This window comes from Mustela nigripes, chromosome 8 (genome assembly GCF_022355385.1).
Source record: "Mustela nigripes isolate SB6536 chromosome 8, MUSNIG.SB6536, whole genome shotgun sequence".
NCBI classification, from domain to species: Eukaryota; Metazoa; Chordata; class Mammalia; order Carnivora; family Mustelidae; genus Mustela; species Mustela nigripes.
In genome coordinates this window covers 6,888,072-6,913,320 of record NC_081564.1, presented here as the reverse complement: position 1 = coordinate 6,913,320, position 25,249 = coordinate 6,888,072, and the positions used below count along the sequence as shown (strand labels likewise).

General features: G+C 53.9%; 1 protein-coding gene across 4 annotated transcripts in view; it reads left to right on the top strand.

The window, feature by feature from the left end:
- MLXIP (MLX interacting protein) overlaps positions 1-24,813 on the top strand; it is a 60,161-nt gene extending 35,348 nt beyond the window's left edge. Inside the window, exons 2-18 of one of the 4 annotated variants that reach the window (XR_009405860.1) lie at positions 8,019-8,125; positions 8,841-8,926; positions 10,270-10,359; positions 10,740-10,781; positions 11,115-11,286; positions 11,946-12,035; positions 12,609-12,700; positions 13,649-14,300; positions 14,725-14,846; positions 14,968-15,121; positions 16,511-16,635; positions 17,132-17,233; positions 17,335-17,462; positions 17,723-17,846; positions 19,405-19,534; positions 20,120-22,045; positions 24,450-24,813. Coding sequence is in view for 3 of the 4 variants with exons in the window: in XM_059408345.1 (XP_059264328.1) it covers positions 8,019-8,125; positions 8,841-8,926; positions 10,270-10,359; positions 10,740-10,781; positions 11,115-11,286; positions 11,946-12,035; positions 12,609-12,700; positions 13,649-14,300; positions 14,725-14,846; positions 14,968-15,121; positions 16,511-16,635; positions 17,132-17,233; positions 17,335-17,462; positions 17,723-17,846; positions 19,405-19,534; positions 20,120-20,241 (2,338 nt within the window). In the remaining variant the exon portion in view is untranslated. The other 3 variants (XM_059408345.1, XM_059408346.1, XM_059408347.1) reach the window with 3 other exon arrangements.
- Positions 24,814-25,249: the final 436 nt, after the last annotated feature.

Here is a 25,249-nt window from a genome sequence, read left to right as displayed (position 1 = left end):
TCCTGTAATTCTTCCAGTGAGGTGGACATTGACACCATTTTATATAGAAGCTGGGGCTCGGACAGCTCATATCCCTTGTTCAGAAATGGAAACTCTTCTCCTTTCCCTGTTGTCTTAGAAGTGGTACAAGCTTGGCGGTGTCTGTCCCCTTATGGAAGGCCAGGACGCAGGAGGGATTGCTTCCAGCAAGGACACACGTCACCAGCATTCGCAGGGTGAATGAGAGATCACCACTGCAGCTTCTCTGATTTTGCCTGGTGTCAACTCCTTCAAGTTGCTTTAATTTTTGAAGGTTATAGAAATGATTCCTCCTTGGGTGCCTGGGTGGCTCAGTCGGTTAAGCGTCTGCCTTGGGCTAAGGTCATGATCCCAGGGTCTTGGGATTGAGCCCCATATCGGGCTCCCTGTTCAGCGGGGAGTCTGCTTCTCCCTCTGCCTGCTGCTCCCCCTGCTTGTACTCTTTGTCAAATAAATAAAATCTTTTAAAAAAAAAAAAGAAATGATTACTCCCTGTTTTTTACACAAAACAGACAGGCCCTCACACATGAGGGCAAATGCACACCTAGACACTAGCACACACATGTACACAAGTGTGCTTTCTCACACACATAGTCACACATGCAGACCACACACCTATACACACACACACACCCATATAAATCACACACCCACACACCACATACATCAGCATATGTACACACATGCACACAACACACACTTGCTTACCTTGTCAGTAGGACAGACCTGGGGACAAGGACCTCAGGAAGGTGTGTTCCTGCCTTGCTGTCATTGCCCTCAGAATCTGCTTCTCCAACAGGACTTTCTTTGAATATAAGAAAGTAAAATAGACACCAAGCAACCCCCGAGGAGGATGAGTTGCGGGGGCAGGAGGGAGGACCCATGTTTAGGCGTGAGAGCAGGGCCTGACAGCCTCACGAGTTTCCTCTGGGAGGAGGCTCTGCTCGGGCAGGAGGCCCAGGGCGGAGGCCCACAGCTCTGGCGATTCCATTAAACACACTGCCCTCCTCCTGCCGTGCCTCTCGCTGTGCCTGCTCCCCACGTCTTGGCTCCTCAATGAACCTTTGTCCGTCTGGAGCCTGTTAGTTTTGGCTCCTAGCTGCCTGTGGAACCAGGCCCAGATCCAGAAAAGCCAATAGAGACCACTCTTTTGAAGAAAAAGAGAATCCTGGAAGAGAGGCCAGTCTGAGCATTATTAATCCACTCACTCATTAAAGAAACCACTTAATAAGCATTATCCTCATATTTGGGTCTAGTTCACAAAATTGACTTGCACATGAATTTTATATCTGTTCATGTGATTAATTGCCTTCCCCAATTAACCCGAAGCTCTCTTATAAGGTCTTGAACTGTACCTGGTCTTTTTGCCTTACTTATTTTGAAAAAAAAAAAAATAATAATAATAATAATAACCTGTATTGTATTTCAGCAGTATGAAACAGTTAACAGCGAAAACTAAGTCTCCAATTGAACCCCTTCATTCTCCAATTTAGCTCTCTAAAGGGAAATCACTGTTTCCCTGTTCCCTGTTTCTCCTGCATCTCTCTGAGATTGGCTGACAAACTGTCTCTTCTCCCTCTCGGCCCAGCCTGTGTGTCTTGTGTGCGTAGCTTCCTGTTACAAATACCTACGGTAGCCACGCCGTCCATCTTGCCCCTCAGTGTCCTCCTCGCTTCGTATAGCTTGTGGCTCTACCTGCGTCTCAGCGCATAAAATGTGTGCTATTGTGCAGTTGCCCCATGGTGTCCCTCTCTGTGGGTACGACACAGTTTTCAAACCAGTTTCCTCTGAGGAGTGTGTAAGTTATTTCCAGCTTTGGCTGCCACATCAGTGCTTCTGTTTGATGTCTTTCCATATGTGTCCTTATTTATTTATTTATTTATTTATTTGACAGACAGAGATCAGAAATAGGCAGAGAGGCAGGCAGAGGTGGTGGTGGTGGGGGGGAAGCAGGCTTCCTGCCTAGCAGAGAGCCTGACTCAGGGCTCGATCCCTGGACCCTGAGACCATGACCAGAGCCAAAGGCAGAGGCTTAACCCACTGAGCCACCCAGGCACCCCTCCATGTGCGTCCTTGTGCACGTGTGCACATGAATCGGTTCCTAACAGTGGGATTGTGAGTCAAAGGAATGTGCATTGAGGATGTTGACAGACAGTCGTCTGCTTGCCCCCCCAACAAAGTTGGTTTTGCCCATCATTGGGTCCCCAGGGCCAGCTTACTGATCAGCCCTCTTTTTCCTGCCAGAGTGCCGCACGGTTTGGGAACTGAAACAGAGCAGTTGGTCCGCAGCAGCACTATTCGTAACAGCCAAAAAGTGAAACGACAAATGCCCATCTGCGAGTGCAAGGATAAGAACGCATGGTCTGTCCCTCCAGCGGGATGGGATTGCGCCGTGGAAAGCAGCGAAGGACCAGCCCTTGTTACAACGTGGATGGCCCTTGAAACTAGTGTGCCTAGTGAACAAAGCCACATGCAAACCACATATTTAATCATTCTGTTTATATGAAGTGTCCAGAAGAAACAAACCAGAGAGACAAAGTAGATTAGTGGCTGCCAGGGCATGGGGAGGAGGAGATGGGGAGTGACTGCTCCATGGGTACAGGCTTCCTTTTGGGATGATGAAAACTGTTGTGAACCTAGGTAGCCCCGATGGGCACATAGCATTGCAGATTGCTTAAAGCCACTGAATCATCTGCTTTAAAATGGTTCAAATGGTAAGTTTTATGTTATATATACTTGATCACAATAAAAAAGAGTCAAAAAATGGTAGCCAGAATGTTACCTTTATTTTTTTTTTTAAAGATTTATTTATTTATTTATTTGACAGAGAGAAGGATCACAAGTAGGCAGAGAGGCAGGCAGAGAAAGAGGGGGAAGCAGGCTCCCTGCTGAGCAGAGAGCCCAATGCGAGGCTTGATCCCAGGACCCTGAGATCATGAGCTGAGCCGAAGGCAGCGGCTTAAGCCACTGAGCCACCCAGGGGCCCCAGAATGTTACCTTTATTGTTGATCAGGCTGAGGATATGGCTTACAAGTGAACCGCAGACTGCCTTTCCAGGCGTCTCCGGCAGTCCTGGACTAGGACAGGCCCCATCCCCCACCCCAGGCTCTGCAGGAGCAGAGCAGGACAAATGGCAGCTTGCTCCCAAGAGGAGAGGCAGGGACGGGCCGGACCGCCCACTCACGGGCCGGGACCACCCACTCCGGTTCCTCCTCCTACACTCCCTGCTGACGTAACCCACGCTGCTAGGCTGGGTGGGAATAAAGGAGAGGCAGGGCTAGGGATGACTTGCTATTGGGTGTCCAGGAAGCATTTTGAGGAATGGGGAAGAAATATTGCCCCATAACAAGCAAGGATGGTTCAGTGAACAAATGAATGGGGCCCCCCACTCTTCTGGGACCTGTGGCGACAGATCCTAGAGCCCTCTGCCTGCTTTCTTTGGAGAGAATGGTCCGACTGGGAGTTAGGAGCTAATCCTACCTGGGACGGACAGAAGACAGAAGTCCCCTCTTGGGTCCACCTACCCCCAGTTCTTCTTAATTTCAGCTCCTGTTTGTGTAAAGCTTGCACTTTAATTTCCATTCCAAAGCAGTCTCTTGCCAGACCTCTGAAGAATTCAGTTTGCTAGTCCATCCAACAACAGTCTTTTTTTTTTTTAAGATTTATTTATGTATTTGAGGTGGGGAGGGGAGGAGAGAGAGGATCTCAAGCAAACTCCCTACTGAGCACGGAGCCAGCCCCATGCCGGGCTCCATCCATGACCCTGAGCCAGAACCAAGAGTCAGCTGCTCAATCAACTGGGCCCCTCCAGGCACCCCCACCACCACCACCACCACTAGTTCTGAGAGACCTTTGTTGTACTCTGAATTACCTGTTTCAGGCGGTGAGCCTGTCTTCCAGGAGAGTGTCCGTGACCAGGCAGCGGGAAGATTTTTCATTATGGAGAAGGTTAACAGTCACTTAGTAGCTCCATATTTAGAAGCGCCTCCCATGTGCCAGGCATTGTGCTGGGATGAGTCAGCCCTAGACCTTGGCCTTCCTGTAGTCTGGGGAGAATCCGGGGTCATTATTCTGCCAGGGAAGCCCATGGGGTATGTAGGAGGGCAGTTTGGGGAGGTGAGGCCGGAGGCTTTGTTTATTGAGGCGAAGCCAGTGGTCTTAAATATTTTTTGTCATGTGTTTCTGGTTACTCTTTAAAGAAGGAATGTGGTGGGGCATCTGGTTCGCTCAGTCAGTTGAGCATCTGGCTTGATTTTGGCCCATGTCGTGATCTCAGGATTATGAGATCAAGCCCTAGTATTGGGCTCCGTGCTGGGCACCTGCTTAAGATTCTCTCTCCCCCTCCCTATATGCTCCCTCCCCTCCAAAAGGAAGGAAAGTAGCATACTCTTGAGTTAGACCAAGAAGGACTCCATCAGCCATTTCTGGAGGATGAGTGAAGCTGGGGCAGGGTTGGGGGAGCAGAAATCTGACTGCAAATGCTTTCTGGGGCCACTGCTCTGGAGAGCGCTGCCAAAGGAGCTACGAGTCCCTTTTACAAGTGTGTAGAGCAACCCATCCCCAGTGTGTTCCCTGGGAAACTAGACTTTGGGTGCCCCCCCATGGTAAGGGTCCCAGTCCAGGTTTGGTCTGTGGATATCTGCATAAGGAATGTCTCCTCTTCCCTCCTTGAAGATTGATGATGACATCAGCGGACCAAAGGCTCTGAGAGGCCCATCGGTGAGGAGACTTAAAGAAATTTACCCCCCATTTTCCTAAAAATGTGTCTATGGAGTCCTTTTTTCTCTGTAGTACTTCGATATATAGAACTGTTTGTGCTGCTTTTTCAGACCTTGTCTTGAAATTTCTATGGGCCAGGGGTGGTCAGTCACCATAAAAAAACATCCTAGACACTGCTCTTTCACTGTCTCTAGTTCTGTGGGCAGCTTAGGTTTGGGTTTTGGACTCACTTCTTCGTGCTGGTTGAGCACCACCTGTTGACTGTTGAGATATTACAGAAACCTGGGACGACAGTCGGACAGCAGTTGGACGTTCTGGATTCCTGCGTATTTGTGCTGAGGTTTGGCCAAATTTGATGTAAACATCAAGGAAAAGTGAACCATTTGAGCAGGCAAGGAGGAAGAACAGGAGAAGCCCACACTGCCCCCTGTCCAGTTTCGTTTCTAGCTCGCAGAGTTGGAGCTCCCTTTGTATCTTCCCCTCTTCACTTTACGAAATCGAAGCTGCCGGCGTGATCTGACGTCTCTGAGGAGATGGTCTTGTGTGCACGTTAGCCATTTTTTCTTAACAAGCAGGGATGAGAGTTGGTCTGTAGTTAAGCACAATGGTTGGTTCTTACAGAGCACTGCGGGACACCAAAGATTTTTCTCTTCCCTGGACTCCTCATTCGCATGGTGTCCCTTCTGCTTCTGTCGTCCGCGGTCATCTGTGTAGCAGCAAACACCCTGGAAGGATTCCACAGAGAGAGTGACCTTTGAATCCTGGCTTCAGCATGAGAAAGCTGTCAATTACGGAAAAAGTGTCTTTTCTCTCTTTAAGGAAATTAAAAAACAGAGACACAGTTTTCCATTTTGTTTTGTTTCTGGGAACCACCTGCCTAGCTAGATACCAAGTTGCTGGAAGGTCTTACAGAAGAGGGGAGAGAGGGTTGGTTTTGCCAAGTTGTGGAACCTAATCTACTCTGCCGTGTGCTCTGCTCTCCAGCCTGGTGTCAAGTGTCCCACACGTGCGCCGCACCCCCCACAGCCTCCCCCGCCACCACAGGAGCTCTAGACTGGGTGTGTGGTTGCTCACCCCAGGGCTACCACAGGCTTGCAGAAGAGCAGCAGGGGCCATTCCCTGGCTGAGGTTAAGCCTGTCTCCTTATCTTCTAGGTGGTAGCTGAGATGTCACCTCCTCCAGAAAGCCTCCCCTGACTATTCAGGCTGGGTTGGTTATGCAACTCTGTGCTCCCACAGCCCTCTGCTCTTCTTTATGGACCCTCAGCACAGGGGCGGGGCCTCACGTGCCCCATCTGTTCCTTTCCTCCATTTGTAGCGCTTGTCCTTTGTCGAATGCATGAGTGAGGGTCTCTGCCTTCCAAGCTCTGAGACAAGGCTGCCCTCTGTCCTGGTCTTTGTTCACTAGTATCAAGGGTGGGCCTGTGGGTGTCACTTTTTTCCTCCCCTGGAGGAGAAAGAGCCACATGACAGTGGAGGCAAACACAAAGAACTTTTCAAGTCAGATGATGTTAAAACTCAGGCCTTTCAGTAGTAACTTAAGTCCAAATAGTTGAGATGGCTATGTATAATGTATTTTGCGGTAAGGTTTGCCAGTTATATGTGTCTAAGTGTATATGTATATGTACACGATCCTTATCAAAACGCTCAGGAGGAAATGGCATTATCCTGAGTTTACCCAGGAACTGGGTGTCAGACAAGTTACCTGACCGCAAAGCTGCCTGGTGCACACGCGATGCAGCAGAGGCTTGAGGCCTAGCCACTGGCTGCTGAGGCTGAGGGCGAACAGACCACTTGGAGATGGCTTAGGAGTACCTTCGGACTGAGCAGAAGTGGCAAAGAAGGTGTCTGACGGGTTGGAAATGTCCAACCCTTTGAGCTGAGACTGTTGCTCGGTCTGTCCCTCAGACTCTGTGAGGACATCCCGAGACGGTTTCTCTCTGGGACTCCCAGCCTTCTGCCCCGTGTGAGCCAAACCCCGGCTCGCTGGGATAGGTGCAAGAGGCACGAGGTCTTTGCCAGGTGCCCAGCCAGGGGCTTTGCTTTTAAGCCTAGTTCTCGGGTTCATACAGGGCTTATGGCTTGGGGGCTGTCTTTGGAGACCAGTTGCTGTTCCTCGCGAGGTCTTTCTGAGTGGGTTTGCAGAAGAGGCAGGGCTGTGGCTCACAGCCAGGTGGAACCACCAGAACCCACTAGGGTACAGACTGAAGATCTTGCCTTGTCCATCTCAAGCCTTCTGGAAAAAGGAGCCCAGTGTCAGCTGCCCTGCCCAAAGGTTGGCTTCTGACACAGCACGTGGCAAACTAGACTGTCTGAGAAGCCCCTGCCACTGGGGAGTGACTCGCCTGCGGGTGGCTGGGGTTCAAGGGCTCCATAGCTCATCCAGAGAAGAATTATTCCCAGATCCTGCTATGTGCCGGGGTCTGTGCTAGGCACTTGGGGGATGACACCTAACAGGTCCTCCCCTCGGTGAGCTGCCGGGCACTACATGCAGCTGTGGGTGTGGGTACTGCCCTGTGGGGGGCGGCTGAGTGCCACCTTTGAATTTGAGTGGTCCTCTGGGAACCCTGAAGGAGTCCATCAGCAGCCTGGAGGAGGCCAGTGCCAGCACGGAGGAGATGCTGTTGGAGGGGGGGCAGAAGGAGGCCCGTGAGGAGTGAGGACCATGGGTGCACAGGACTGGAGGCAGGAGAGGGTCCCACAGGCTCAAAGGCCAATGGGATGGTTTGTGTGCCTGCATTGTAAATGCCTTTTGGGGACTGGTGACAGAGGACGTGGGCCAGGGTAAAGGAGCTTGGCTTTTACTTATTTGCTGGCGGATCTCTTTCTCTCTTCCTCCCACCCCCTGCTTTATTGGGTTGTAATTGACCTACAGCATTGCATAAGCTGAGGTAAGGTGTACAACATGAAGATCTGATACATTGAAAAATCAAAAGATTTTCTAACTTTTAATTATGGAAAATTTAAAAGACAGGTGAACATCGGCAGACTAAGACAGTGAGCCCGTGTGCCATCGCCCCATTCCAGCACCTACCAATGCGTGGCCAGTCCTTTCCTCTCTGTGCACTGACACCGTCACCACCCCCACTCCCACCTCCCCTTTCCCTACTGCTGATCACTGAAGAAATCCCAAAGTGACTGGTATCTTCTGTCAAGCCTAGCCTGTCTCTTGTGATGGATTAATCCAGAATGTTGAGGCGTGGAGTGAGTGGGTGGCACTTCTCCATTTCATTTCATGTTCAGAGGAACCACTAAGTTTCCCTTCTTTGTCTTACCTTTCAGTGGGAAGCTGGTATCCCCCAAATGGAAGAATTTCAAGGGCCTGAAGCTCCAGTGGAGAGACAAGATCCGCCTCAATAATGCCATCTGGCGGGCGTGGTATATGCAATGTGAGTGCTACCCGGGCTTTTGGCAGGAGGGGCCTGCGGCGGCCCCCGAGGCCTTGCGGTGGGTGGGACCTCCAGGTTCACAGTGGTGCCCAGAGCCCACTTTTCAAACATGATGCCTCAAAGGGAAGCCTCTCTTGGAAAACCAAGCCAAATCCTAATGAACTAGATACTTCTCAGGTGTCAGGCCCAGGGGGCCCGTCACGTGGTCTGTGTCGTGTTGCTGCCCATAATCTGCAGGAGACAGCTGTGTTAGCCCAGTGCTCACAGCATAATGTGCTCACTATTAGGTTAGACGCTTGGGTCCAGGTTGTAAAGGCAGAGGCGGGAGGGCTTAGTTCTCTCCAGGGGAGTCAAGGATGTTGTAGCAGAGGTGACATTTGATGAGTCCGGGAGTAGTTCCTGTTTGCAGCAGGTGGAAGAAGATACAGACCCAGGCCATGTTTATTCTCCACCTGGCTTCATGCCAGTAGATCCAATGATCTTTGGGTTGGGGCATGCTTGGGTTACTGACCCATGGGTACTGAACCCTTGGGTTCTTACCCATGAGTTACTGACAGATTCTTTTCCTTTATACTCCGAAATCTCATTTTCAAGAGAAGGAGAAGGAAAGAACACTTTGGAGGGTCCCACTCTAAGGGGGATGTGGACAGAGGAGGCAAGGGCTCCTTCAGGGTTCTTGGTCATAGTGATGATGTTTCGTCCTTTTTCTGCCTAGATTTGGAGAAGCGCAAGAATCCCGTGTGCCACTTTGTCACTCCACTAGATGGCTCTGTTGAAGTAGATGAGCATCGCAGGCCAGAGGTACTTGGCTCGTGGCCATCAGTAGCTGGAAAGGATCTGCCCTCATCAGGAGGAAGCGACTCGCCCAGGGCCCGGAGCAGGGGTTGGATTCTGCAGCAGTCGGGGTGGTGTGGGGAGAAGGTCTGGCGGCGCCGCCCCGCAACCATGTTGATGTTGTGACAACCCACAGAGGCTCCCCTCTTCTCAGGCTGGGCTGACCCAGAGCACTCAGGGGTTCTCCCGCTGGGACTTACTCTCCCTCGAAGTCAAGGGAGAGATCTGGGCTCCTTACAAGGCAGTTATCTTAACAGTTAAAGAATGACCTCAAGATCTTTCTATGTGGAGATGGAAAGATGCTGAAGAAATAGTAAATGAAAAAAAAAAGTTGTACAACAGTATTTTAGTAACTTTATGTTAATTTTTTTAAAAAGCGTGTATCTGCGTGATTGTGTGTGTAGGAAAAGTCTAGAAGGATACACCGAAATCCTTTATTGGGTGCTGCTTCTGGGGAGGGTGATTAGAGTGAGGCAGACATCCTTTATACCCTCCTGTGTTGTTTTAATGTTATCCTGGCCTGTCTTACTGTTAGGATAAAAGGGGGAACCACTAGAAAGTAAAAGACCCAGTGAAAGACCCTTTTGGTGGTGGGATGTGATCTGGTATTGGACAATATTAAGGAATATCATTTTGTTGGGTCTGGTGATGATATTGTATTGTTCACTGTGAAGATTCTTTACTGTCGGACACATAATGAAGTATTGTTAGGTGAAATTATAGGGGCCTTATGATGTGTGGGACTTGCTTTAATATACTCCAGCCATAAACAAAAAGGAGCCTGAAAGTGAGGCGGGCTCTCTGAGGAGGTCGTAGCTTCTTTGACACCCGAGCTCTTCAGGCATATCGTGGAAGGGGCTCCCCTGTGTGATGGAAAGTTTGAAGTAGCTGCTCTTAGAAGCCACTTTCCATCTAAAACTTCTGTGATTCGCCATTTGTTTTCACCCTTTGAAAATGTGGCAGAGTCTCCTGGATAAGGGCAGGTAGTGCGACCCGTGGCTCTTTGTAGGGCTTTTTCAGTGCCTGGGTGGAGCGCCCTTTCCCTCTTCCCGGCCCAAGCACTCTCTGACCCACGCGCCAGTCCAGACGCTTAGGAGCTGTACTCCCAAAGCCGCACTTCATTATCTGAGGTCATGAAATAAAAGCCCGTCTTTGGGGTGGGACACACTTTGTGAATGAAATTATGTGCATGTGGGAGGGTTCTCTGAGTTGGATTGCCCAGGGCTGACTGCCAGCCTTTATTTTCAGGTCAAGTTCTGCCAATCAACCTAGATTGCCCTCTTTTGATTCCGACCCACATCTCTTCACAGGCCATCACCACAGAAGGGAAGTACTGGAAAAGCCGCATTGAGATAGTGATCCGGGAATATCACAAGTGGAGAACCTACTTCAAGAAAAGGGTATCTGGCTTAGACTCCCAGAACAGCATGTTCAGGAAGCCCCATAGGGGGGAGAGAATCTAAGTCTATGTTCTGACACTGGCCCCCAAGGCTGTGACTCCGTCACTGGCCCTGGGAAACCAGCATTCTAGCCCAGCCCAAGTGATGGGCCTGCTTTGGCCAAGTTATCTGTGGTCTCAGTTTCTCTGGCTGTTAGTTACCCCACAAACACTGGTTGAGTATCTCTTCTGTGCCCAGCAGGGGCCTGGAAATGGCAGAGAGCAGGATCTCTCATGTGCCTCTCAGGGAGATGAGCCCTAGATGCTTCCTTGAGGAGAGGCTGAGGGCCTCATCCCCTCCCAGGACCCTGGTGACCACCTTGTCTCCCCTTTTCTCCACAGCTACAGCAGCACAAGGATGAGGACCTTTCCAGCCTGGCCCAGGTGAGTAAGCTTAGGGGCCATGAGGACCCTCACGAGAGCCCTCCTTTGACAAGAAACGGGAATGATGTGGGTGGCCCGACAGTGAGCCTGCAGTAGGAGGTTGTGGGGACAAAGACTGTCCCTGCAGCTCCAGGAGGGGCCACCTCCCTTCTCGCACGGAAGGCATGCAGGCTAAGGAAACAGGCCACTTCTTCCTGCTCTGCACGCTCCCCTCATGTTTTACAGCAGCCCTTGCAGCTCTCTCCGATAGGGTAACATGATGTGATTGGGAATTCTGAGGTCACTAGTGTCCCTCTGATTTTTCCTCCCTCCCCCTGTCCCTGTTGGCGGTAGGATGATGACATGCTTTATTGGCACAAACGTGGGGATGGATGGAAGACCCCAGTCCCCATGGAGGAGGACCCACTGCTGGACACAGACATGCTCATGTTGGAATTCAGTGACACCCTCTTCTCAACACTTTCCTCACACCAACCGGTGGCGTGGCCCAACCCCCGGGAAATAGGTAAGCCATCTCTAGATCCTTGACCCTGAACTCACAGCTGGCTTACTTCTCTGGCATCGCTTCCGGAACCTGGCCCCCCGGGGCAGGATTGGCCAACTTTGCTGGCATCTGAGGGCCACATGCACTGAGTGGGTGAAGACTGCAAATAGGCCTTCCTGGGCAGCTGTCAGGTCGATGGTACCCCTGCAAGAAGCCTGGGATTTAGTCTGAATCAATTTCACATTTCTGACACTGTCCCCTCAGCAGAGGTTTTGTGCTTAGGCCAACTGACAGGGCCTTTGACTGAGGGGGAAGAAAATCAGAAGCATTGCTGGGCACGACCTTTTGCCTGGTCGAAGTCAGGCATCCAGTTAACCCCTCAGGGAAGAGCCCACAGCCTACCAGTTAGAACTGGGGATCTCTGCATCCCAGCAGTATCTGTTCCCTGACACTTTATCTTTCTTACAGAAATTCTTTCTTTCTTTCTTTCTTTCCTGCCATCTGAGGGTGGAGAATAGCCACAAACCCACAAGAAGGTAGAAATTCCTGCCATCTGCCTGCATATCTCCTTGGAAGAATCTGAACAGGGCCAGGAGGATCCAGTCAGGCCTTTTATGTGTTTTCACAACATTGTCTGAGAAGGCAGAATGATTCCTTTGTCTCCTTTCTGATTCTTACAGCACATCTGGGAAATGCAGACATGATCCAGCCGGGGCTGATTCCCCTGCAGCCCAACCTGGATTTCATGGACACTTTCGAACCCTTCCAGGGTAAGGACATGGGGCAGGAAGAGAGCATGGCCACCTGGATCTCCCTTTGCCCAGGATAAAGCACACTGGTGTTTCCTTTTCACAGAGGGAACTGTTAGAATGAGCAAGAGGGAAGACTTAGAATTTTTCAGAAATATATATATTTATATTTATATTAGTAGGAGTTGCAAGGTCTGGGAAGCTTTTCTGCAGCAGGGTTCTCCCTTAAAAAGAATCACCATTCTCCTGCGGACTCAGATTCTCAGGTTTGCCCAGGACTGTAAGCAGTTCTCCCTAGAGGCAGCAGAGGGCGCTGGCAACACAGCCGTCTCCCAGCAGTGTCCTGCAGTTAGAACTGGGTTCATAAGAGCTGCCAAACACCCGGCCTGGGAGTATTTCAGACCCCACACTAGTTGCCAGCATGAGCAGGTCCAATCAGAGGGCCTCTTTCTGCAGAGTTACCTCAGCGGGGGAATGCCCTCTGGCCATGGCATTCCTCTGGGTAGATAGGGTTCAGTGCCCGATTTATTTGGATCTTAATTCAAGGATATGATGGGCACATAGAGCTTAAAAGCACCTGATGTTGTCTTTCAGACCTCTTCTCTTCCAGCCGCTCCATTTTTGGTTCCATGCTGCCTGCTCCTGTCTCAGCACCTGCACCAGATCCCAACAGTCCACCTGCTCAGGTAGAGGGAGCTGGGGCGAGGTGGCCAGGGCGAGGCTAATGAGTAACTGCGCAGCCATAAGCAGAGTGCTACCGCTCACTAGCTCTAGTGCTGAACAAACACACACGATGTGTGAAAAAGTTACTCTAGCCCTCCTTGAAAGCAGCCATAGATCTCCGAAAGGTAGGAGCTATCTGTAAACATTGGCTCCTGCCTGAGGCTCCACATAACCGGTGTGCAGTGAGCTCTGTTTAACCAGTTAAGAAAGAATTAGCAAAGGAAAACATGGATTGCTAATAAACAGAAGCTCCGTAAAAAGAGGTTCCTCTTTTACTTTCTACTTAACAATTAACACAGGCTGGTTATCAGCTGCTGGGGCTGCAGAGCCCATTGAGGCACGGCTCTTTGCCTGCAGGGGCTCTCAGGCTGGTACCCGTATCCGGTTAGACACAGAAACCTGGCCCCATCTTCTTCCATCTGGCTCTGGGAAGAATTTCTTCTATAGAGACTGAGATCTTGACAATTGATTCCTTATAGCGTTTCCCTTTTAGGAAGAGGTGACCTCTAGAAGTTGATACGTGAAACTGTCCTGAGGGAACCCCATGAGCAGCTGTGCTCCAGGCTGCCTGTGCTCTGTAACAGAAGATGGCCAGGACTTTGGGGGGACCCCTGCTGGACTCTAGAAACAAGATATTCCCAGGCCCAGAGCCAACTGTGCGCAGACAGACACTTTGTCTGAGCTCCGCATTATCATTTAGTCCTTAATGGAAACAAGACCCCTGTGGACGCCTGGAGAGACACAGCTCCGTTCCCCCCCAGACTGGCAGAAATGGGAACAGGAGCCATCGCCCTGTCCCTCTGTCGGAAAGTTCTGCTCAGGTGCCCAGCATCCGTTGTTGGACTTTGTGGTGTGTTGTACCAGGAAGTGACAGCGACTTGTGTGATGCAGCGTTTGTCCTCCTTTCCTAGGAGAGCGTCCTGTCAACCACAGCTCTCCCCGCCGTGAGCCTCCCTGATGGCCTCATAGCACCTCCTACAGCCACCGCCCTGGATGCCACGGATGGGGAGGGCTGTGAACGAGCTCCCCGGCCTGGAGACCCCTTTATCCAGCCCACAGACTTCGGTCCCCCTGCACCGCCACTGAATGTCCCTCAGCCTTTCCTGCCCGTGTTCACCATGCCCTTGCTATCTCCCGGCCCTGCCCCAGCGCCTGCTTCTCCTGCCCTGCCTTTAGCTCCGCCCCCTGCCCCTGCCTTGAGCCGCTCGGCTCCACCTACCTTCCTGCAGCCGAAGTTTGCGGGCGCCAGCAAGTCGCCCTCCGTCATCACACACACGGCCTCTGCCACCCTCACGCATGATGCATCTGCCACCACCTTCAGCCAGAGTCAGGGCCTTGTCATCACAACCCACCAACCCACGCCCTCGGTGTCCCCCTGTGGCCTGGCGCTTCCTCCGGTCACCCGGCGTCCAACCACTGGGCCTCCCCAACCCTGTTTAACATTTGTGCACCCCAAACCTGTCTCTCTGACTGGGGGAAGGCCCAAGCAGCCCCCCAAAATAGTGCCTGCTCCCAAACCAGAGTCTGTGTCCGTGGTACTGAAGAATGCTTGCATCGCCCCAGGTGAGTCAGGTGGAAGGAAGCCAACGTCTGATCTCCCCTCCCCGGGGCTATGTCCTTGTCTCCAAGGCTTGCAAACTTGTGACACACACACACTTGTGAAACGAAAGTGTTCCAGTCTACTACGTGTGTGATCTCGTCTGTTGTCTACTCTGTGGTGTTCTTTCCAAGTTAGTCTCAACCGAGTTTGAAAAAGCACCGTCCAGGTGGTCTCTTTCCTGGGCCTGTTATCTGTCCTCTTGGAGGAGAAGTTGCAAAACAGATGTCAGATACAAAACCAGTGGTTTTGTCTCTCTGAGGCCTGTGGTGAGAGACGTGACATCTGAGCAGCAGGGGAGGGGTCTGTGTTGCTCCTGGGGGCCCCACAGGCCTGGGCTCAGCAGACCCCCACGACTCCGGGCCTCACTGTCACTTCTTGTTCTGGCAGCTGCCTTTTCAGGACAACCACAAGCGGTGATTATGACATCAGGCCCTCTGAAGAGAGAAGGGATTTTGGCTTCTACCGTGTCCCAGTCCAATGTGGTCCTCACGCCTGCTGCTATTGCCCGGGTGAGGAGGCCCTAGGCAGACCCTTCCTATCCTTATCACCTCAACATGGCCCTGCTTTTGGGTGGTTCTTACCTGACATGACTGTGGTTGGAGGTGACCTCCCTCTCCTGTGTCACCTCAGGCTCCTGGAGTCACGGAGTTCCACAGTGGCATCCTGGTGACAGACCTTGGCCACACCACGAGCAGCCAGCCGGCACCTGTCTCTCGGCTCTTCTCTCCAAGCACAGTACAAGACGCCCTGGTGAAGGGCGAGCAGGTCCCGGCCACGGGTTCCAGTGAGTGTGCGCTCCGGTCTGAACGGTTGGGACTTTGTGAATGAAATGAGCACGCCCGCACCTGGGTCAGGGAGACCACCCATGGGGTTCCCCAGGGTTGGGGCGGGACTGTGCAGTGAGGTGGCCCACGCTGAGGAGTGCTCAGCCAGTGGCAGCTCACCCCAGGAGCAGGAAAGGGGCAAGCGTGTGCAGGGCAGGTGACCGATGCACTTGGGGAACACCACTCTGACCCCCTTCAGAAAGGCCTGGCTCAGAGCTGCCAGTTCTGATTGAGAAATGGATTGAGACTGTCAACGCTTTCCAGAAAATGGGAACCACCCAAGCTTGTCTCCACATCAATGTGGTCATCCCTTAGTTTTCAAGCCCCTCACATCTGTTGAGCCCATTTCCACACCGTGGGTCTTCCATCAGCAGGAGGCTCGGGGGAGAACTGATTGTGCCCAGTGAAGAGCCATGGAGCCCGGGATAAAGGAGTCGCCCAAGGCTGTGCCCCTGGTGGTGGGGTAGAACCAGAACCTAGGCTTCCTCCTCTCAGTTGCCCACTAGGGAGGGAGACCAAAGGTGCCTTGTCTCAAGTAAAAGCTGGGCATGGCCACTGCTGGAGCTCCATGCTGAACAGTCTGGGAGATGAGCAGGGCTGGTCTCCGCCCACAGAGATGAGACCGTAGAGGGACTTGTCCAGGGAGGCTGGATGAATAACGGCCTCCAGCCTGGACAGCTAAAGACGAAAACTGGTTGGTTACAGGTCAGGCCTGTACGGTGGGGTCAGGGCTCAGGCAGCCTAGCATTACCCTGACTGCCTGGACGCAGAACACGGGGCACTGGAGCCACGATGGGAAACTGAGCAGCAAGGCAGGGAGGTGCGGAGGCTCTCTGGGCAAGCGGGCGGGGCAGCCCTAGGCGACTCCAGGGGCCTCCTGAGAGTTGCCAGTGACCGGGGCACAGCTGGCATGGGAGTGGACAAGATTGAAAATACAAGAAAATGTATATGTAGAGTTGAAAGAACAAGAATGAACAGTTTTGTATACTGGACACGCAGGGTAAGAGTCTCACAGAGGCTGCGGAAACTGCAAGTGGCCTCCAGGTGGCTTGTTAATAGGTTGGATTAGCAGTCAGGCCTCCTCTCGGAACTCTCCATGCCCCAAGAGCTATTGCTGGCCAAGCTCAGGCCGTATTGCCACCCCACGTCCAGCCAGCCTTCATCAGGCCTTGTCCACACCTAATCTTGGGAGGTTGGCAAGGATTTCTCCAGTTTTTGCTCTGGGTTCACTGGGGGAGGTTTCAGATGGGTTTCCGGGTTTGGGACTTGCGGGGATTCCCTTCCTTGGTGAGCACTGTTTCAACTGCTGTGGCCAGCCGTGTCCTAAGAGGAGTCTCTGTTCTTCTCAGGTCGAGATGGCCCAAACTCAGGGCAGGCCTCTCCATGTGCTTCAGAGCAGAGCCCCAGTCCCCAGTCTCCCCAGAACAACTGCTCAGGGAAATCTGCAGACCCCAAAAATGTGGCTGTTTTAAAGGTATTACAGGTCTCTCTTGGGTCTTGATTTCCTTGGAGGGATGGGGGTACGGGCAAGGAGAATATCAAGGGACCGCTGGGGCTGCTGTGTCCCTTACGAGGGACTCACAGGAAAGGAGCAGCACAGACCTGGCCGATGTTCTAGTAGGCTAAGGTACCATCAGGAACCTGGATGTTTGCTACTTAATCTGGAGATAGGTCGGCGGCTCCTCCCGTTGCCCCACCTGCTAGACAGCCCTGAGCCCTGGACCAGCCCCGAACCCTGTAGCTTGCGGGAGGTGGTGGCTGTAAGAACTGGGTCAGCGAGGAGTGGGCTGAGGGGGGCTGCGGAGTGCTCCTCAGCAGCAGTCATGGCCCCTGCCCAGGCCTCCGTTCTGCAGGCGGGGTTTTCTAGCACCCTGTCCTGCTCACTGTTGCCCCCGAGTCGCAGGTGGGAGGGAGGGGCAGCGGCCCTGCAGGGCACCGTGTGTCACAGCCACTGCCTGATTCTCCAACAGAACCGGCAGATGAAGCATATTTCAGCTGAGCAAAAAAGACGCTTCAACATCAAGATGGGCTTTGACACCCTCAACAGTTTGATCTCTAATAATTCCAAGCTGGTGAGTGGTGTCAGGTGGGCGGGGAGCCCCTGTATTGGCCTCGGCACCGGCTGGACAGGCAGGGTGGCTGCTGTGCTGTGACCCCGCCACCCCTCTCCCAGACCAGCCACGCCATCACGCTGCAGAAGACCGTGGAGTACATCACCAAGCTACAGCAGGAGCGGAGCCAGATGCAGGAGGAAGCCCGGCGGCTGCGGGAGGAGATCGAGGAGCTCAATGCCACCATCATGTGAGCCTGGGGGCGTGGGGCCCGGGCTGGTACCTCATCCTCTCGCGTGCATGTCTCAGAGACAGGAGGGTCATTTGTGGCCTTGTCACCCATAGCTGCCTCTCTGTTGTCATGCTTTGGGCTCTTGTCCTCCTCCTCCTGGGGCCGTTCCTCCTGGGCCCACAGTGGCCAGCAGCGGCTGGCCCTGCCACTTGGAGCGCCAGGGTCCAGCTTCACTGCCAGCCGCTCTGAGCGTCCTCTGATCCCTCCTGTTGTTCCAGCTCCTGCCAGCAGCTGCTCCCTGCCACAGGAGTCCCCGTCACCCGGCACCAGTTCGATCACATGAAAGACATGTTTGATGAGTATGTGAAGAGCCGGACCCTGCAGAATTGGAAGTTCTGGATTGTATCTTTGTGTTTTCTTTGCTTCTCCCACCCCTACTCTGTGCACTGAAACAGCAGCCCCTACCCACCGTTCCTTTCGAGAAATTCTATATAAATGGTTTTCGCGAGTTCACCCAACAGGCGCTGTACAGGGGCCTGGCCTGGCACACGCTATGAAGTGGGGCTGTCATTGGTGACTGTCCAGGCTTGGAGCTTGCTGGGGAGGTTGAACAGCCCAGCTCTGCTCTCTGCCTGCTTGGAAAATAAAGATGCTTTATTGCAAGGTGCCAGAGCCACCAGCTGAGGCCATCCCATAGGGAAGAGGTGGGATCTAATCGCACATCCTGGCGGCCGTCTCGGTCCTTGCAACAACAACGGGCTCGAGTACTGCCAATGGCATAGACGGGAAACTAGGGCTCATAAATGACTAAGTGGCAGAGTCAGGATTTGAAACCAGCTCCCTGCAGGCTGTTGTCTCGCTTGGGCCACATGGTCTTAGATGCTGTTGTGAGGTACATTCACCAGCGTGCGGGGGTCCGTCCCTGGGACCAAGACCTATCTGTGCTCAGCCTTCCAGATGTCAGCAGGGCCCCTCTGGGGGGCAGCTCCTACCCTGTCAGTGCCCTTCCAGTCACCTCTGTGCCTCATGTGCACGCATGGTGGGTTGGCTGTGTGTCTTCACCTTGTTGCTGACAGACTGAGGAGACGGCCGTTTGGGAGCAGAGCCGACAGCGCACACGAGCTCTGTTTCCTCTGCTCTGCCCGGCTTACTCAGCCTGGCTCTGGCCCTTATCGTTGGTGGAGTGAGGTGGCAGCTGGGGTGCGCCAGGGCCTCTTTGGTAAAATGGCATGTTCCTCATCGTCAGCCTCAGCTTGGGGGACCAGGGGCACCAGTGTGGTTCAGATCAGGGAGAAAATGGACCGCATGCCTTTGCAGAGTTGATTGCCCAGGATGGTTTGGGAGACCCACACAGAACGTGACTGAGAGCCAGCACGTGTGTTCGTCATGAGAAACACGGTCCACCCTGCGGTCTGCGGTGCGCCTCTGCTGTTCTTTTTCTTTTTTTCTTTTAAGATCTCATTCATTTATTTGACAGACAGAGATCACAAGTAGGCAGAGAGGCAGGCAGAGGGTGGGGGGGGAGCCGGCTCCCCGCTGAGCAGAGAGCCCGATGCGGGACTCAATCCCAGGACCCTGAGATTATGACTTGAGCCGAAGGAGAGGCTTAACCCACGGAGCCACCCAGGCGCCCTGCGCCTCTGCTATTCTTGCCATCATCCACAGACTGCTGGCTTTCATGCCGGAGTGCTAGGACGTGTCCCACACTGAGGAAACATCTCTGTCCCTGCCTCTTGTGGTCATTAAGCTGGTGCTGAGTTAGATGGAAAGATCTCAGGGGAATGTGAGGGTGCATCTCCCCGGATCACACTCCCTCACCCAGTGTCAGCAGTTACTTGCCGCTCCCAGGGGAAGCTGGTCACGGGCCAGCCAGTAGCTGGACTTGATTCTCCCACCCCTGGTTACATGTTCGCTGGCCCTCCTCCTCGCTTACCTTTTCTTTAACCCACATGCTGTACAGTTCAGTATCATCATCAAGCCGCTGTTTGAGTCCTTCAAGGGGATGGTGTCCACCAGCAGCCTGGAGGAGCTGCACCGGACGGCGCTGTCCTGGCTGGACCAGCACTGCTCCCTGCCCGTCCTCAGGCCGAGTGAGTCCGGGGCTCGCCGGGACCCTCGAGGATAGTCCAGGGGGGAGGAGGGCCTGTGAGGATAGTGCAGATCTAGGCGGCCCACGGGCAGCCGCATCGGCACAAGGTGACGCTGTGTGGGAGGCCCCGGCCAGAGATGCCAGCTGCGGGACAGGGGCCTGGCCCCCCATGCCACTCCTTTGCTTCCTGTCATCCCTGTGCGTCTGGGTGCTCAGGGTCCCTTATGCTTACTGAGCCCTGGCTGTTCACCAGGCCCCGGCCCCGGTGCTTTCACGTATGTTTTCTGATTTAATTCTTACCACGGACAAGGCTGCGCGCGTATTCTGAGGGGATGGAGGTGGACAGACAGGAGGAGCTTGGGATTCCCTGCTCGTCTGCGGGAGAGGAGACAGGGCTCACTGTTATCCTGGAGCCGAGAGGCTTTGCTGGCCTTGGTCCCTCAGCGGTGCTCAGTGTGCCTCCTCCTCCGGTGGCATGAGAGTGACCACACGCGTTTGTGCGGGAGACCACGCGTGCTGTCCACTACGGGACTTAAAGCGACTGCGGGTGCCGGTGGCCCTGGCCTAATCTTCCCCTTCTTTGCAGCGGTGCTGGGCACCCTCCGGCACCTGAGCACCACCACCTCCGTCCTGACGGACCCATCCCAGCTGCCGGAGCAGGCGGCACAGGCTGTCACCAGAATCGGCAAGACACCGGGGGAGTCTTAGCAGTGCCTCGCGGGCACGCGGCCGCACAAGATGCCACGGAGGCTCTTCCCTGCCCACGGAGAGGACGCTGCACCCCCAGGCCTCTCCTGACGCCGAGCTCAGGGCCCCCCTCCAGCTCCACCGGCCCACTGGGCCCCTCAGAACGCTGCGCTCAGGTCTGAAGCAGGTTCGGGTCCTGCCGACAGCAATAGCTCGTCTTTGGGAACCCCTTGCTGTGAACTCTTACTCAGCGACCTCATCGTGACCTCCCCTGCGCTCAGGCAACCCAGACAGTGTCCTGTCCTACTGGTGGCCTAAGCAGGGAGTAGATGGGACAGACAGTCACGGCCTGCTCCCGGGAGCTAGGAAGCACAAGGGTTCCTCTTTGGCTCTGTGCTCAGACGTAGGATGCTGGCTCCTGTCAGCCCTGGGCCCTTGGATGGCTCTGAGTGATTCCCTGAGCTGCTCTGACTCTCCTGGGGGGGCAGGTAGAAGGCCCCTTCCTCTTCTCTCAGACTCTGGCTTTGTAAGTAGGTTTGGACAGCAGCTCAGGCTCGCGCACGGAGGCTGCTCCCACCGTGTGGGCCGCCAGGGAACCCCAGGCCCCGTGGAAGGAAGCAGTGGACGTGGGTGCACACACGGCGAGGAGAGCACAGCAGTGCAAAGCCGCGGCTCCGTCCTGGAACCCCTCGGGTGGCGCTGCAGGCGGCAGCCACACAGCAGTGTTTTGAGAACCGTGGCGGGGACTCCGGCGGGGCCTCCCTGGGCACCACCTCACCACGTGGCCCTTGTTCTCCACCTTCCTCCAAGCCGCAGCCTCGGACGAGCCAGCAGCGTTTGGGGGACGGGACGCACACAGCCCTCAGGGTGTAGCATCCGAGAGGCCAGACTTCACGGTGCCGCCAGCGGGCTGTCATCTTGTCTGGATTGTTCAGCCAGGAGTCCCAGACCATAACAGTTCTCGGACCAAAGATGTCACCACACCCAAAGTCTGTCCCATGTTGTGTTTGGAGGAAGAAACAGAATGTTGCTGGGCAGCGCTCTGAGGCAGCTGGCCTCAGGGCTGTCTAGCCTCTCCCGTATCAGACGGCGAAGAATTACACTCCTGTTTGAACAAGGCAGAAGGATAGCTGAGGGCAACAGGCTGCTTCTGAACGTGGGACTTGCACTTGGAGTGTCCAGGCCCAACCTCTTGCCGTGTCTGCAAGAGGGGGTGCAGATGGACGGCAGGCGCGCTCTCTAACTCTCAGGAAGCCCAGCCAGGGGTACCTCCTCGTCGAAAGAATGTGCTTTTAAACGTCCTGCTGTGAAGTTCAGAGGGTCTGCGGGCTTTCCATTCAACCTCTGTCCTCCCTGCCAGAGATGGAGCCTGGGCAGTGCCAGGCAGGCCGGAAACCCTGGGGTCGGCTCCGTGGGGGCTACCAAGGGCCACCTCCTGCAGCTTGGATCTACTGGGAGGCTCCTGCGGGTTCCTGGAGGCCCGCTGAAGGTGCTCGGGGGCAGCCATCCCTCCCTGCCTCAGTTGATGGAGGATGGAAGGGGTGTCTTCCCCCTACCGCCCGCCAGCTGTGCCACCGTCTCGCTGCAGGCCACCGACACGTCACCCACTCCCATCTGTGCTTCAGCTCCGCACAAGAGCAGCTTGGCGGCACCCCTCAGCCTCTCCAGAAGCCGTGTTTACAAGCCTCCCAGTTCACTCCCCTGAGGGGCGAGCACAAGACGAGGCTGGGCTGATCCTTACTGTCCACTGGGAAGTGGTAAGAGAACTTCTCCTTCACCCCAGGATAAACATGAAGTCGCCCTTCAAAAGGGGAAGACCACCATGGTAAGAACTCACTAGGGTCAGAAGGCAAAACACGAGATGTCCCTAGCTGTAAGGGCTTGTGGGGGGTCATGAGTGCCATCCTTCCCCAGTACCTGTGCCTTTGTAAACCGTGCGGATGGCCGTAAAGCTTGGCCCACCAGGACCTCTCCTAAATTAGTAACCTTCTCCCCACCCTGGGAGTCTTTTTTTTTTTTTTTTTAAGTCTATGGGTATATAAAATTGGCCTCTTGGCTTCTTCGGCCTACCTCTCCTCTTCCTTTTGCTGAGTTAATGTTCATGATTCTGTTTTGTTAAATATTTAAGGCTGTTAGGTCACGTGAGACTTTGAAGGGTGTGTGTGTGTTCGTGTGTGTGTCCTGGCAGACTGTTAACTAGATGCGTGTTTTTGTTTTGAGACATTTACTTAAATCCATTTCTCTTGGTGCTCACGGTTACCCTGGCTATAGGGCTGCAAAGCTGTATCTCTTCCCACAGATGTGATCGTTTCATGTCCCAGAATCATTTATTTTGGAATCTTGCTTGATGAATCTGGCCAGACAGAGGGGCCCAGCGGGGGCGCAGGGACAGCGAGACCACCCTGCCGGAGGCCTCCGGGACCTGCCGACCACAGGGCTGTGCTTTGTTTACACTCGTTTTCACCCCTGCCCCTGCCTCTGCTCCCATAAGAAATTTTTAAATGCTGACACTTTGGAGAATAAAAAGGATCAATTTGAAAAGGAAAAAAAAAAAAAAAGCTTGCCTGGCACATAAATCTTTGAAAAGCATTTCTATGAAATCTTTCTGTGCCATCAACTCCCGTCACACTGCTGCCTGCTCTTTCACGATGAGTGGGAAACAGAGGGACAGGGCAGGTGCCACCATGGGGCTTTCTGAAAGTTGGTGGGCCCGTCCCTCCCATCTCTGGCGAGTTGCACAGCAGCAGTCACCCCCTCCCCCAGGAGGGCCCCAGCCCATGCATCCTGGCTGCTGTCTAACCAGATTTTCTCACATGAGAGCAGCAGTTCCAGCATCAGAAGTTAGAGTTAATGAGGTGCCAATGGGCATCACTGGCTCTTGTCAGGAGGAAGGGCTGGAGGGCAGGGAGCCCCCAGCACCGCCCTGTTCCTGGAGCCTCTGCAGGAGGAGGAGTGGTCCGTGGTTGTCCATGTGTCCTTGGGCTCCCAGCTTCATCTGCTTCCTGCCCTTGTGACCTGATGGTTGGGCCTGAAGGTTTTCCTGCTCTGGCTATAGAAATAGAAACTTGGACTCTGAGCAAGCATGGCCCCCCAGGGTGGTGCCAACCCCCTTTGTGTCGCCCCAGGTGAGGGGGTGTGGTCACAAGTGACCAGAGAGGGAGGAGGAGCAGGTTCGTTGTTCTAGGATTACAAGCTGTCAGTCTAGCTGAAGCACCGGTCGGTCGGCGTGGTTCCGGGCTGTCCTCAGGGCCCTCTGCCCCATGCCCAGGACCCCCCATGCCGTGGACAGGCTGGCCCGCTCTCTCTCCTCTCTCTGGTGTAAAGTTGCCTTTCCCTGGAGACCACCTGTCTCCGATTATGCACTTTGGCAGTGATAACCCACCCACCGCTCATGGGAACTCAGCTTTGCCAAGTGTTCCCTCGGTTGTGATCTCACTGGGGGAGAAAGAGCTGGGATACCCTGGTGTGAGCGACACGGCAGCCACGGGCTGGGGTCGATGCCTCAGTGCCCCGATACCGCGAATGGGTCCTCACCACGTCTGAACGTGGACAGGGGGAGAAGAGGGTTAGCTTGGAAGCTCAACACCTGTTTGTAACATTCAGTAGTCTCCGTGGCCTTGACCCTCCTGGATCCGAGAGGCTGCAGGAGCAGGGAGAAGACTTCCGGCCTACTGTGTACCTCCAACAACTGTCCCATTTTCATTCCCTTCTGAGGAGTTGGCTTTGCTTTGCTTGGCTCATCAGGCAGGGGGCTGTTTCCTTGTTGGGGTTTGTGAAAATCAGCCTTTGAGAAAGAAAAGGGAATTTTCATGTTGAGTGTTGGGTGTGTGTGTGTGTGTGTGTGTGTACGCACGTGCACGTGCTTGCGCAAGCCCACCTGTGTGTGTGCACTTAATGGAATTTTATTTTTGCGAAATTCCTTTCCAATTATGTAGCAGAATTCACCTCCGTTTCCCAGTCAAACTTTTGGTTTCACAGTCAACCCTGGGCATCACTAATTTGAAGAATTCTCTTCTGGGTTTCTGAACAGAGGTGTGCCCCTCCCAAGGCTTGAGACTGTGGAGGGTTTGGGAGAAGCAGATCCATTTCTGTAGAGTTTGTCCTGCAGTTGAAGAGTCTGATGGGCTCAGCCCGGGGAGACACAGTTCCCAGATCGTGTTTCTCACGGGGCAGCTTGAAGGCAGCCTCTCTCCCCGACAACGCCACAGCGCCCTGCTGTTTCTCTGCAGAGTCTTCTCAGGAGGCCCAGGAAAGGAGACTTTGTTCATCTACTTATTTTGGAACATCACGGCTGAGCCACCACGTTCTCTTCTTTTCCTGCTTCCAGTTCATTGTGTAAATGGTTCCTATTTTCTGTTGTGAGCTTCGGTGATTGTGTCAGGGCTCCGCTAGGAGACGGTCTCCCCTCGTGGTCCGAACAGCACAATCGAGGAGAGCCTAGTCCCTCGGAGGCTCCCTCAGGCTACGCCATCCAGACACCATCCTCCATGCTCCGCGGTCGAGAAGCACGTTTCCACCAGCTGTATTCAACACTACAATGCAGTTTTAAAACTATATTTGCATCCAAAACAATAAAAAGCTGTATTTTTTTGAAATGCCTGTGATGGTTTTTCTTAAATGCTCCCTGTCGGGCTGTGGAAATGAGGATACTGGGAGATCCGAACACGGTGACGCTCAGACTGGCTTATTCGGTCTAACCTTGAAGGTGGTGGAGTGGGGGGGAGCAGGTCGGTGAGGAGAGAGGCCCCAGGTGAGCAGGGGGTCCTGAAGAGAGGCTGCTGGAAGAACCCATGACAAAAGCCCCACATTACTGATGCTCGCTGTGAATTCACCAGGGCCTGGTGCGCCAGGCCTTTCCCGGATGGCTGCAGTTCAGTGGTGCTTGTACAAACTGCCCACGACCCCATCGGAACCCAGGCAGCCAGCACCTGCCCTGCACACGTGAACAGGGTGGCTATGAGGTTCCCATAAAATCCTGTCAGAGAGCTCAGTAACCCATGAAGCACTGTGCTTAGAAAGCTTCGGTTCT